This window comes from Acanthochromis polyacanthus, chromosome 19 (assembly GCF_021347895.1).
Source record: "Acanthochromis polyacanthus isolate Apoly-LR-REF ecotype Palm Island chromosome 19, KAUST_Apoly_ChrSc, whole genome shotgun sequence".
Classification (NCBI taxonomy): Eukaryota; Metazoa; Chordata; class Actinopteri; family Pomacentridae; genus Acanthochromis; species Acanthochromis polyacanthus.
Window position 1 is genome coordinate 3,267,572 of NC_067131.1, and position 14,007 is coordinate 3,281,578.

The 14,007-nt window shown below is 37.4% G+C and overlaps 1 protein-coding gene across 9 annotated transcripts in view; it reads left to right on the forward strand.

Annotated features, from left to right (window-relative positions):
- LOC110960741 (PH and SEC7 domain-containing protein 1-like) overlaps nt 1-14,007 on the forward strand; it is a 111,450-nt gene that overhangs the window by 44,293 nt on the left and 53,150 nt on the right. For 6 of the 9 annotated variants that reach the window (XR_007937912.1, XM_051939256.1, XM_051939251.1 and 3 more), the window contains exons 6-8: nt 7,211-7,405; nt 11,350-11,430; nt 13,542-13,654. Coding sequence is in view for 8 of the 9 variants with exons in the window: in XM_051939256.1 (XP_051795216.1) it covers nt 7,211-7,405; nt 11,350-11,430; nt 13,542-13,654 (389 nt within the window). In the remaining variant the exon portion in view is untranslated. Of the gene's footprint in view, nt 1-4,121; nt 4,538-7,210; nt 7,406-11,349; nt 11,431-13,541; nt 13,655-14,007 lie in introns of those variants that run through there. The other 3 variants (XM_051939257.1, XM_051939258.1, XM_051939255.1) reach the window with 3 other exon arrangements.

Below are 14,007 nucleotides of genomic sequence, written 5' to 3' on the forward strand. Positions count from 1 at the left end.
TTGTCTTCATTTACAGACACCAAAAAATATTGTTTCCTTGACTGAAGAACATCCAAAAATTCAGCAAAAAAATTCCCCAAATGTCGAAAAATTTGCAAAACCTTCAGGAAGAAAATTCCAATAATTCCTTAAAAATTTCCCTTAAAATTTTACTTTAAAAAAATCCATCAAATTTGGCAAGAAAATTGTTGTAAATATTTTCAAAAAATGAGTAAAAATATCTAAATTGATTCCACATATATCAGCAAAAGTTGTAATATTTTCTTTAAGAACATTCACAAAAAATCAACCAAAATCCAGCAAATTTCGCTGGATTTTGGTTGATTTTTTTGTGAATGTTCTTAAGAAACATTTTTACCTTTCTTTTTTCCACTAAAAAATGTTCAATGATTTGCCAAAAATGTTGAAAATGTGGACATCAGAAGTTTCACTGTGAAAATATATATATTTTTCCACATTTTCAAACTTTAAAATGGTTAAATTTTGACCCGCAGGATGACACGAGGGTTAAAATAAGTCAGAATAACGGTTTATTAGACAGACTTGTCCTGGGAAACGAGAACCCTGCGAGTTTATTCTTGAATCAAGCAGCAAAAACTCTCATGTCATGATGTGTTTGAGTTAATTTGTTCACTTCACATCACAGCTCTTGTGTAATTTTGATGCTGAAATGATAAATCCTGCAGCTCCAGTTGGACTCTCTCCCGTACGCTCAGTCTAAGCCATGACATGGAATCAAAAAGACGTTTTAACCTGTCTTTGTCACATCAATAATCATGCACCGTGAGACGTTCACAGGCCTGAAGCAAACATCTTCTGTTCATTAACAGTAAAGGAGAATTGACAGCTGGAGGATCTGTGTCATGTATGTGGTTGATTTCTTTCTTCGTTCTTCTCTGAAATAAAGCAACAGGGGTTAAGGTTTTTTTTTTTTAAGTTGTATGCATTAAGTTGAAGGCTTCAGATTCAGCTGTATGTTTGCATTGTTTGGTCACAAAACCCAAAGTAAAACTGGACTCATATGCAGATATAAATGGCAGACTTTCTGATGTTTATTCAGCGTTAACGCACCTTTGATTTCCTGTTGTCAGACTCCGGATGAATGAGCGTCTCAGTCTGTCGTTCTGCTCGTACAGAGCGCTGCTGCAGAGCTGTTCTGGAGCTCGACGTGAAGGTCGTTGGAGGGCTGCCTGTGGTCCCTCTGCTGTGTCAGGAAGTGTGTGTGCATGCATCCATCTGTGCATGTCGTCTTGTATGTGTTTGTGCATGCACGCGTACCTGTAGGTGCTTTTGTTGTGGGTGTGTGCTTTGTGTAGTCATGTCGAGACAGCGGCAGATGGCTGCTGCAGCAATCAGGGACTCACCTTGACTGTCGGAGTCCCAAAGACTTCCACCTGCAGTTCATGAGACTTCATTACACACCTGGAACCTTTTTATTTTACCGCACGTAAACCCTCCCTGTGACAGATTCACCCTATAACCGTTATTAAAAGACGTCTGGCACGGTGTTTGTTTGTGACGGGGAGGTGGACTGGCTCTGTGAATGTCACCCTAACTCGGAGTGACAGCACTGCAGAGGTAGAGGGACTGCACGGCTGCAGGTGTGACCACTAGATGGCAGGAGAGGACCGTAATCTCAGCTTCAAACGCAGGACGACATGAGTGAATGTCATGCAGGAGGGTAACTGTGAGCAGCGGTGTGTGTTTGTGTGTAACACAGAGGAATCCAGCGTCAGGTTTCAGCTGATTCATGCAGAAATGTTGAAAACAAAGAAGCATCAGGGCGTCCCGATAGTAAAGTAATAAAAGTACAAACTAGATGAGTGCAAATGTTTCAATCCTGACCCCTACTCTTTCCCCCTCACCTTAAAAACAAAGCAGCTTTATTTTTGTGCACCCATGCTTCGGTTTTGACTCAAATTTTTGATAGAACTCAAATTGTGAAGGAAAGACTGTGCACATGTGGAGCCTACATGTCTACAAACGCTATATCTTTTAAATTAAGTTAAAATGTGGTCATTTTAATCTGATTTAAGGGTTCTTGGAGTCACACTTTCTATTAGACAGACTTTACTAGTAGATTCGTGATGGAAAATGAGAACCGAGCAAGTTTTCTTTTTCTATCAAGCTTGTGTGAATTTATTCGGCTTCCTTCACACTGGATAGTTCAATAACGACACAAGGGCACGTCGCAATGTCAGTGCTGAGTTCATTTGTAGTGCGGCCTTAGTTGGACTCAGTCCAAGACACAAATGTATGCAAAAAAAATCAAATAAAAAGCTTGAATTGCACAAAAAGTCCTCTTAAAAACATGCTTCAGTTTTGGTTCAGATTTTTACTCAGCATCCTGATAAAAATCGATTTATTAACGTAGCGTTGCTTACATTTCAATTTTTTTGGATACTTAACTGAGACCTTATTTCTAGATTTAAAAATCTTATTTCAAGATTTCTTATCAAGTAAAATTTACTTGCTGAAAATTCCAAATCCCCAAATTTGGCAAGAAATAAAAATTTAAAAAAGAAAAAAAAAATGTTCTTAAAGAAACATTTTTGTAGCATTTCTTTTTTTGCACCAAAAATGTTCAAATATTTCGCAAAAATGTTGAAAATGTGGAAATTTTGACTGTGAAAATGTATTTTTTTCCACATTGTTAAGCTTTAAACAGGTCAATTTGACCCGCAGGACGACAGGAGGATTAAGCCACAGAGCCACTAAATAAATTGTTGTTTGGCACCAAAAAATATTGTTCCCTTGTCTGAAAAAAATCCAAAAACTCAACAAAATATTTTTAAAAATGTGCAAAATATTCAGGAAGAAAATTCCAGAAATTCCTTAAAAGTTTCCCTTAAGTTTTTTTAATCCCTAAAATTGTCAAGAAATAAAAATTTAAAAAATTTAAATATTTTCAACAAACAAAAAAAATCTTCCAAAAAAATCCTAAAAATATCTAAAGTGATATATATCAGTAAAAGTTGTAATATTTTCTTTTAGAACATTCACAAAAAAATCAACCAAAATCCAGTGAAATTCGCTGGATTTTTGTTGATTCTTTCCAAATTTTCTTTAACATTTTTTTTTTAGCATTTGTTTATTTGCACCAAAAATGTTCAGAAATTTCCACAAAATGTTGAAAATGAAAGGTTTCACTGTGAAAACGTATTTTTCCCACATTTTCAGACTTTAAAACAGGTCAATTTGAGCCACAGGATGACAGGAGCCACGAAATATATCCAAAACACTCAGCATTGAATGCCCCCAAATACAACCTTTTAAAAAACTACAGCTTTATTTTTACAAGCTTCAGTTTTGGTTCAGGTTTTTGCTGAGCTTCCTGATAAATCTCACACCGTGGAGGTAAATGTTTGCTTATCGCCGATCTTATCGCACTTTTACGAGCCGCCCAGAAGCCTTGGAATCCAGGAGCGAGACGACGAGGCAAATATCTGCGAAGGCCCGTCCATACTTTGATGAAAGTTGGAATTTCACTCCCCGTACCTCCTCCTCTCCCTCCTCCTTCCCCTCTCATCACCCCTTTCCAGACGGCCTGCTCCATCAGACACTGGCTCTTTGTGCCGAGCCGAGAGAGGGCTCAATTATACGAGGACACCGTTAAAGCAGAGGCTGACACCGGGGGAATTCTCTCAGGACCTCTGGGCATTGTGCTGCCTCTCCGTGAGACAATGCCAACAGGTGGCGGAGCTTAATCTCACGGTTATGAACGCTCCTGCACATGAAGCGACTCCACCGTGGCCTCTGATGTTTACTGAAAGCCGCCCGTTAATTCCCCCTCAGGGCGGTTTAAACGAGTTTAAACCCGACACCTCATATCTTCTCCGTAGGTGTGCGAAAAAGCTGACAAACACACAAACAAGGTGGACTACAACTCGTACAACACCCAGAGGATGGGCTCACTGAGTGGGTGTAATTGGAGATGCAAGGAGAAAAAGGGGACGGAGAGAGGAATGAATGGACTGTAGGAGGTTTTTTAGCTGAAAGACAAGCCAAGTCTCATGCCATGCTTTGAATCCAAGGTCAGCAGGGGACAGTGAGAGTTTACACAGTGGAATAAGGGAGGGAGAAAGAGAGAGGGAGGGAGGAGTGAAAAAAAGAGGGAAGAGAAACAACAGCAAACAGACTCGGAGGGGAAAAGATAGAGCCGGAGAGGCACCGCAGGACAAACGGCTCTTTTAGCTGGGGGGGAAGGAGGCCTGCTGTGGAGATCAAATGACGGCAAACACAGAGGGAGAGTGAGAAAGTGGCCGGGAAAAAAGAAAAGAGGAACCCATGAAGTCGGATTTAAAAGCGAGCCGAGGAAACTTCAGATGTCTGCCGGCCTCTTGGGAGCGACTACAGGTGTTACCTAGATCTGGACGGCGATGCGTTCAGGGTACGAGTCGAGGGGGAGACGAGGGCTCAGTCGGAGGGGAAGCGCCGGCCGGGAGACGGGAATGAGGACGCCGTCGGTCTTCTGCTGTCATGTTTCCAACGCTGCCGGGGAGGAGAGGTATTTGGCTAATAGGCGGTCCTGCCACAGGTACGTCTCCACCCAGGAAACCTGTCCCACCTGTATTTCATATGAAGATCTGATTAGCGGTCGTCCAGAAGGAAAATTCAAATGTGCTGTTTATGGAACCTGTTCACTTCCCTTTATACTGCAGGATTATTTGATTATTCTGGAAAACCTCATGAACCCAAAAGCCTCAGTGTTAAAGTGGTAGCACTGAAATGCGTGTGGTTTCTAGAGTGGACGGTCTATCTTGAAAGCAAAATATTACAATTTCAAGCTTTAAAAGTATACTTTGGTTCCTTGGCAGCAGGAGAAAATGAGAGTTATATAGATCATACATTTTAAGTTCAATATTTACTCTCTTTTAGCTCCATTTTTGGTCTCCACCACCTTTCTGAGGGACGCATATGGATGTTTGAGGTGTCAGGAACCTGTTCACTTCCCTTAAGACAACAGTATTATTTGACTATTCTACAAACTATGCAACTCATGAACCCAAAAGCCTCAATGTTTAAGTGGTAACACTGAAATGTGCTGGATTTGTTTCTCATGCAACAATAAATGTGACTAAGTTGTAACAGCAAATAAGACACAAAACACAAACGAGACAAAAAGGAAACACAAAACGACAAAAACGAGAAACAAAATGACTAAAACATGAGACAAACGACAAGTCAGACAAAAAAACAACAACAAAACAAGAGAGAAAATTACAAAAATGAGACACAAAATTACAAAAGAACACTCTAGTATTTTACTTTATGATCAAAACAACTTTTCATGGTCTGGAAATGATTTTCAAATTTATAGTTTTACTAATTTACAGTTTGCAGTTAATGTCTTCTCTTTGCAAAGTCGTCCTATGGGCCGGACTGGACTCTCTGGAGGGCCAGTTTCGGTCGAGGAGTCGCATATTTTGACACCCCTGTCCTAGATGATGAATCGAATTGGACGATTTGACAAAGTAATCATGAGGTTAACATTTGGAGATTGTTTTTATTTACATTTTAACCACTGTTGCATGCATTCTTTTCAAATTCAGACTGCTGTGTTCGATGTTTTGATTGATGTCTACAAAGAAATACCATTAGCAAACGTTAGCATGCTAGCAGGCTAAACTTAAGGTGGTGAAGCTGGTGAACATTACACCCGCTAATCATCAGAGTGAGTCTTTTGTCTCGATCCTCTGTGTTCTTTGTGAAACCACGGTTGACCTTAGAACCCTGCTAGCTGGTGGTATTAATTCCTGTTTGCTCTGGTGTGATTTGCCTGACTAATGCTCCGTCTAAGATGTGTGAATGAGAGAAGCAAAGCCGTGGGATTGTGGGTTTTCTTGGCTCGCCTTGTTCAGGAAGTGTTTCTTGCTTTTTTGGATTACAACTCCGGGCTGCTGGACGGTCATTGTTTTCTGTGGCCGGCCGACGTGACCGGAATGGACTCGCAGCTCAAGTCGCTGTCATGTCAAATATTCAGCGGATGAACTCAGAGACCTCGTTTCTGTCATCCACACTTTAGCAGAAGCTGTAAAAGTGGCTCTCTTTTTACCTCAGTGTGACATAACACGCTTAAATTATCAGAATAATTCAGGTAGAACTGGTTTAGACTGAAGGCTACAGCTTTGGAGGGGCTTAATTGGGAAATGATAAGAAAAAAGGAGATTTGAGTGCGTTCATTAACCCTCGAGTCGTCCTGTGGGTCTAAATTGACCCGTTTTAAAGTTTGAAAATGCGGAGAAAAAAAATATTTTCACAGTGAAACTTCTGATGTCCACATTTTTAACATTTTTTGGTGGAAAAATAATGTTAAAAATGTTTCTTAAGAACATTCACATAAAAATCAACCATTCGCTGGATTCTGTTTGATTTTTTTGTGAATGTTCTTAAGAAAATATTAGAAGTTTTACTCATATGTATATATGTAATCACTTTAGATATTTCTAGTCATTTTTTGGAAGATTTTTAGTCATTTTTTAAAAATATTTTCTTGCCAAATTTGGGGGATTTTTTTATATAAAACTTTTAAGGGAAACTTAAAGAATTATTGGAATTTTCTTCCTAAAGGTTTTGCGAATTTTCAGAAATTTGTGGAATTTTTTTTGCTGAATTTTTGGATTTTTTTCAGACAAGGAAACAATATTTTTTGGTGCCCATAAATGAAGACAACAGGAGGGTTAAACTGTATGATCACCACATGTTATGTTTGAAGATTTGCATATACAAATTAATATAAAAAATGCTCTTTGTTTACTCAGTTGTCTTCTCTACTCGTCATTTGCCACGTTTTTCAGTCTCACTTCATTTAACACACATTTTTCTTTCTATTAAGCGACTTTCTCTTGCTCCGCTTCACTATTTTCATCTCCCTCTCCTGTATTTTTCTAATCTTGGCTTCATTATATACCAGCCAGAGTCTCTTATTTAAGGAGAAATCATATATTAGTATTCTTCAATTATTGATATACTGGAGTTATTAGTTTTATTATTATATCCAATCATTCATAGCTCCTACTTTTATCCTTTTTTCACAGTTCTTTTTAATTATTTACCACTTTGTTCCACTTACTTCTCCTGAACCATAATGTGCTTTGTTTCTCATCTTTTTTCTTCCTTTTCCATTTATTTCTTACCGTCCATCTGTTTCTCAGCGCCTCCTTTTAATCGCTCCCTCTGCTGTGTCTTCCACCTCTGACCCTCCTCTCAGCAGGGAAAAGGCCCGTCTGGCGACAGACTCGGAGCTGGACCAGGACCTCAGCGACCGGCTGGGTCTGGGCAGCAGCGACACCCTCACCAACGGCAGCCACCGGGCCGACGTGGCGGCCGCCAAACGCCTCGCCAAACGTCTCTTCAACCTGGACGGCTTCAGGAAGTCCGATGTGGCGCGACACCTCAGCAAGAAGTGAGGAGGGTTCTTTGTTTTCTAATGTGGGAAGTTTTAGGGTCAGAAGACGGTTTGTTTGCTGTGAGGTGATCAAATGCACGAGTCGTTCCAGAGCTGGAGGACATTTGGGCTTCAGGATTTTTAAAAAATAAATCTTCTTTTTTACAATTTTCTGCTACATATTAGACAAACACAGGACGTAAAACAAGAAACAAAACGACAGAAAGTGGCAAAAACAAGACACACGATGACAAAAATGAGACAAAAATTGCAAAAACACGCCACACAAAGACAAAACAAGACACTAGAACAACAAGACAGAAAGTGGCAAAAACAAGACACACGATGACAAAAATGAGACAAAAATTGCAAAAACACGCCACACAAAGACAAAACAAGACACTAGAACAACAAGACAGAAAGTGGCAAAAACAAGACACACAATGACAAAAATGAGACAAAAATTGCTAAAACAAGCCACACAAAGACAAAACAAGACAGAAAGTGACAAAAACAAGACACACAATGACAAAATGAGACAAAAATTGCAAAAACAAGACACACAAAGACAAAACAAGACAGAAAGTGACAAAAACAAGACACACAATGACAAAAATGAGACAAAAATTGCAAAAACAAGACACACAAAGACAAAACAAGACAGAAAGTGACAAAAACAAGACACACAATGACAAAAATGAGACAAAAATTGCAAAAACAAGACACACAAAGACAAAACAAGACAGAAAGTGACAAAAACAAGACACACAATGACAAAAATGAGACAAAAATTGCAAAAACAAGACACACAAAGACAAAACAAGACAGAAAGTGACAAAAACAAGACACACAATGACAAAAATGAGACAAAAATTGCTAAAACAAGCCACACAAAGACAAAACAAGACAGAAAGTGACAAAAACAAGACACACAATGACAAAAATGAGACAAAAATTGCAAAAACAAGACACACAAAGACAAAACAAGACAGAAAGTGACAAAAACAAGACACACAATGACAAAAATGAGACAAAAATTGCAAAACAAGACACACAAAGACAAAACAAGACAGAAAGTGACAAAAACAAGACACACAATGACAAAAATGAGACAAAAATTGCAAAAACAAGACACACAAAGACAAAACAAGACAGAAAGTGACAAAAACAAGACACACAATGACAAAAATGAGACAAAAATTGCAAAAACAAGACACACAAAGACAAAACAAGACAGAAAGTGACAAAAACAAGACACACAATGACAAAAATGAGACAAAAATTGCAAAAACAAGACACACAAAGACAAAACAAGACAGAAAGTGACAAAAACAAGACACACAATGACAAAAATGAGACAAAAATTGCAAAAACAAGACACACAAAGACAAAACAAGACAGAAAGTGACAAAAACAAGACACACAATGACAAAAATGAGACAAAAATTGCAAAAACAAGACACACAAAGACAAAACAAGACAGAAAGTGACAAAAACAAGACACACAATGACAAAAATGAGACAAAAATTGCTAAAACAAGCCACACAAAGACAAAACAAGACAGAAAGTGACAAAAACAAGACACACAATGACAAAAATGAGACAAAAATTGCAAAAACAAGACACACAAAGACAAAACAAGACAGAAAGTGACAAAAACAAGACACACAAAGACAAAACAAGACACCAGAACAACAAGACAGAAAGTGGCAAAAACAAGATACAAAATGACAAAAACAAGACACAAAACCAAAGACGTGAAACAGAAAGCAACAAAAACATAATAAAATATTTGGCTGCAAGACTAAAATATGCATTAATCTCATATAATGTTGACACCCTTTCCGTGGAGTTAAACCATGAGAATAAATGCAGACAGAGGGAAAAAAAAGAAAGCAACAAAAACAAGACACAAAACGACAAAACAAGACATCAAAACAACAAGACAGAAAGCAACAAAAACAAGACACAAAACGACAAAAATGAGACAAAAATTGCAAAAACAAGACACCAAAACAAGACAGAAAGCAACAAAAACAAGATACGAAATGACAAAAACAAGACACAAAACGACACCACAATGATCTACTTAGCAACCATCCAGGTGTGTGAGCCCTGTGATAGCAGAACCCTGTTAGCAATCCATGCTAACGCCGGTGCTGTGACTCAGCAGCAAAGAATGATTAAACCTGAGATTAGTTCTAAACAAAGGTGGGGTTAAAATAAATAAATAGCTGAGCTCTGTTTTACAATTAAAGCTAGCCTTTGTTTAGTCGGTTTCTCATGTCACTCGTCGTCAACGTTAACTCCTGTTCATTCAAACTCAGACATGACAGTTTACAACAAATTAAATTTACGCTTAGTCATTGTTCTGCTGAGGTCCTGTTTGTGACGGCAATTTCAGCGATGTCGAGAGAGGACACTGCAAAAACTCAAAATCTTACGAAGTCTATTCGTTTTATTTTTAGTCAAAATGTCTCATCCCACTTGATTTACGATAAATTCTCTTAACAAGTGACATTTCAGCAAGATGGAGGGACTTGTTTGATCCTCGTGTCGTCCTGCGGGTCAAAATTGACCCGGTTTAAAGTTTGAAAATGTGGGAAAAAATATATTTTCACAGTGAAACTTCTGATGTCCACATTTGCAACATTTTTGGGAAATTTTTGAACATTTTCTGGTGGAAAAAGAGAAACGTTTTTTAAGAACATTCACATAAAAATCAACCAAAATCCAGCGAAATTCGCTGGATTTTGGTTGATTTTTATGTGAATGTTCTTAAAGAAAATATTAGAAGTTTTACTGATATATATGGAATCACTTTGGATATTTTTAGGATTTTTTTGAAGATTTTTACTATTTTTTTTGAAAATATTTACAAGAATTTTCTTGCCAAATTTGGGGATTTTTTTAAAATAAAACTTTAAAGGGAAACTTTTAAGGAGTTCATGGAATTTTCTGAAGATTTTCCTGAAGATTTTGCAAATTTAAAGCTTGAAAATGTGAAAATAAATCACAGTGAAATCTTTAAGAACATTTAAAAAAATAAACCAAAATTTTGTTGTTGTTTTTTTTAACGTTCTTAAGGAAAATATTAGCAGTTTTACTGATATACAATTTTTTTGATTTTTTTTTTTAAAGATTTGTACTCATTTTTTGAAAATATTTACAAGAATTTTCTTGCCAAATTTGGGTGATTTTTTAAAAATAAAACTTTGAAGGAATTATTGGAATTTTCTTCCTGAAGGCTTTGCAAATTTTCAGAAATCTGCAGAATGTTTTTGCTGAATTTTTGGATTTTTTTTCAGACGAGCAAACAATATTTTTTGTGTCCTTAAATGAGGACATCGGGAGGGTTAAGTTGTGAGTAAAGTTTACTGATATCAGGAAGAATGACGCCGACAGAGCATCAGTTCTGTGGATTCTCTCCCACTACATGTACCGCCACTTATGATGCTGTAAAAGTCATGTAAACTCGTCTTATCCAGCATGTTAGGTATTCTCTAACTGTGCTGTAATTTGCGTGTCGTTGGAGAAACCTCTTCCCTGCTGCATCTCATGTTTATTTAATGGCTGCTGGTTCTATCTGCTGTACGTTTACCGTCTTCCTGTTACTTTCTGCCTACAAAGCGCTGCGTTCTGACGGATCTGCATTCCTTCAGCGCCGCTCGTTCGGGCCGTCAGTCTGTCAGCGGCTCGCTCGTGCTGATGAGAAAGAATTCGGGATTAAAGGGTTTCCTCGCTCTCTGACAGATGCACCCTGGGAATCTCCTCCCTCTTTTTTTTTCTTCTTCCTCTTTGCATCTGGAGCTGCGAACGCTGACTGACTGACAGCCCAAACTGAGGCCATTCACTGAGAAAGCTGCCATTTGACCTCTTATTCCTTGTTTGTATTTGATTTTATTGTGCCTTACACCCCTATTTATGTTATTTTCTGTTGTTTTCTTTTGCTTGTCTGCAGTAATGACTTCAGCCGCATGGTTGCAGAAGAATATCTGAGTTTCTTCAACTTCACAGGCCTCGCTCTTGACCAAGCACTGCGGTAAGAAAGTCAACACAAACCAGCTCCCTGACAGGTTTTAAGCACAATCTATACATTTTTTTGGTTAAAAATGTATTTATAGTGTATATTTTTATGTCATGACTGCGTTAAAACATCAGTATTCACATTCTCCTGTTTCCTCTGAGTGTCCTGGTGGCTTTGGTCTGACCTCACTTCCATGGAAACTTCCATTTTTGATGCCTTCATGCAGGCTTCTAGCTGTCAGCTGCTGGTAAACACTGCTCTCTAGAGGGCTGCTGTGGTGCTGCACTTAAAATGGAATCGCAGTTTGAACAGCATCTACAGTAACTAATTAGGTTTCTTCCGTAGTATATTCATTTTATCTGTTCAGATTTCTTAAAACTGGGTTGCATCCTGCGTTTTTTGCTACTCATCGTCTTATTTGTGCTGTTATTTAAACTGAAAAATGTGTGTTTAGGTCTGGATTTTCCTCAGAAAGTACAGAGATTCTTCACTAGAGTAAAAGCAGAAGTTATACTCTGTAAACATCCTCCATTAGATGTAAAATTACCAGACATATTGCAAGAAAATAGTGCCGTTAAAGTATTTATTATGCAGAGACCTGTCACATTTTTATGTTGCACAAGCTGTAATATCATTGTATTATTAGCACTGATGTGTTAATATTTAATCCTCTCAACCCCAAAGCGTGCTGGCACATATGAAGGCAGTTTTATCTTATAAAAAAATCTCTTAAATTACACCATAAATCATCATAAAATAGTTGGATTTTTAAATTTCTGACTGTCCCTAAGCTAAACATGTGTAGCGAGCTTAAAATTAGGATATTTCATCAAAATAACTCCATTCTACACGTGTCATTTATTTAAAAACACTGATCTAAAATAAATAAATTAGTAAAATGAAAAATTCAGAGGTCCTTGGTGGGAACCGAGCCGCCTTGAATGACTCAGCTGCGCAGTCACGTCGTTAAAATTAGGGGCTGTTTGGCCGAACTGCAAGCAACAAAAAAGAGGCTGGTAGCAAAATAAAAGTCATAAAATGAATGCAGCATGGCTCAGAAATGTTAAACAGAAGCATCAGGTTATTACATTATGGCTTTTAGTCAGGCTTTTACTTGAATTACCTTTTAGTGTTTTTATTCTTTTTACAACTCCCAATTTATAATTATCAGTATCATTATTATTATTATTATCTTTATTGCTATTTTAATTTATTTTATCTATTTTTTATTCTGTTTCAGTTTATTTAATTTTATTATATGATATATTTAATTGAATGTATTTACTTATTTACTTATTTATTTTACTGATCTACTTATGGATTTATTTTATTTTATTCATTTATTTTTATTTATTTATTTTACATTTTAAAATAACCTCCAGTGTTTACCTATTTTAAACCTTTAAGATGGTGTTTCCTCAGTACGTACTGAGTATAACAATGTCCCTGATTTATTATTGTCCTTTATTTTTTATGTTGCTTTTTAACAATACAGTGTATGGATTGCGGGGTGGGTGGGTTCGGGGCTGGGTGGGGTGGATTTGGTTCATGATTTCTTTTATCTTATTTTAATTATTTGTCTGTTTGTAAAGCACTTTGTTCTACAACTGCTGTATGAAAAGTGCTATATAAATAAAGATCATTATTATTATTATTATTATTAAGCATGTTATTAGAGTAAAAAATGAACTATTTTGGAGTCAGTAATGAACCCAAGATGAGTAACAATGTGAGCAGCACATGGCTAGAAACTGCTTGAGGCTCAGAGGGTTTTTAATCCAGCAGCAGGTGACTTCTTCAATCTTTTTTGGTCGTCATATTTTATTAGATGCAGCTACATCTGTTGTGTAGTAGTGGAGTGTTCCCCCGTACCTGTAATGAAGAATAAGTGTAAACTACCTCATAAATGTGCCTAAATACAGAACTTGAATTAATATATTTGATTCTATTGTTGTAATTTTATGTGTTAAAGACATTAATGTGAGTTTATAGCTCATAAACAGTAATGAAACACTCCGTTTCTGTGCAGCGACGGTGCTTTTCTAGCACTTTAAAGCAGGTCATCTTCATTCTGTGACCGGTTTGGTGTTTGGAAACCATCTGCTAACTCTGTGTTTGTGCTGCAGGACTTTCCTCAGGCAGTTCGCTCTGATGGGGGAGACTCAGGAGAGGGAGAGGGTGCTGTCACACTTTTCTAGGCGTTACTTGGACTGCAACCCTAAAGTCATGCCATCAGAAGGTAAGTGCTGAAGGGAAGTGTGCTCACAAGCAGCAATGGAAAATTTTGCAAAAAAAAACAAAAAAAAAACTACACATCTATTCTTGAATATTTAATGCACCCAGGCATCCTTAAATAATCAGCTCTGGTGTGATTTAAATGTATAAATTCAGGAGGAGAAATTGGCGTTGGAACACAGCGTGCAACATAAATAACATAAATAAATTATAGATGCATGTGTGACTGTTTTGAGATAATGTGGATCTGAAATGGTGGAGGCTCTTGCCTTAAAATTCCAACATTTTAGGTTTATTTGCATGATTAATTGTTAAAACATGATGGTGTTTCTTTATTTTGATGCACTCTGCGTTTTC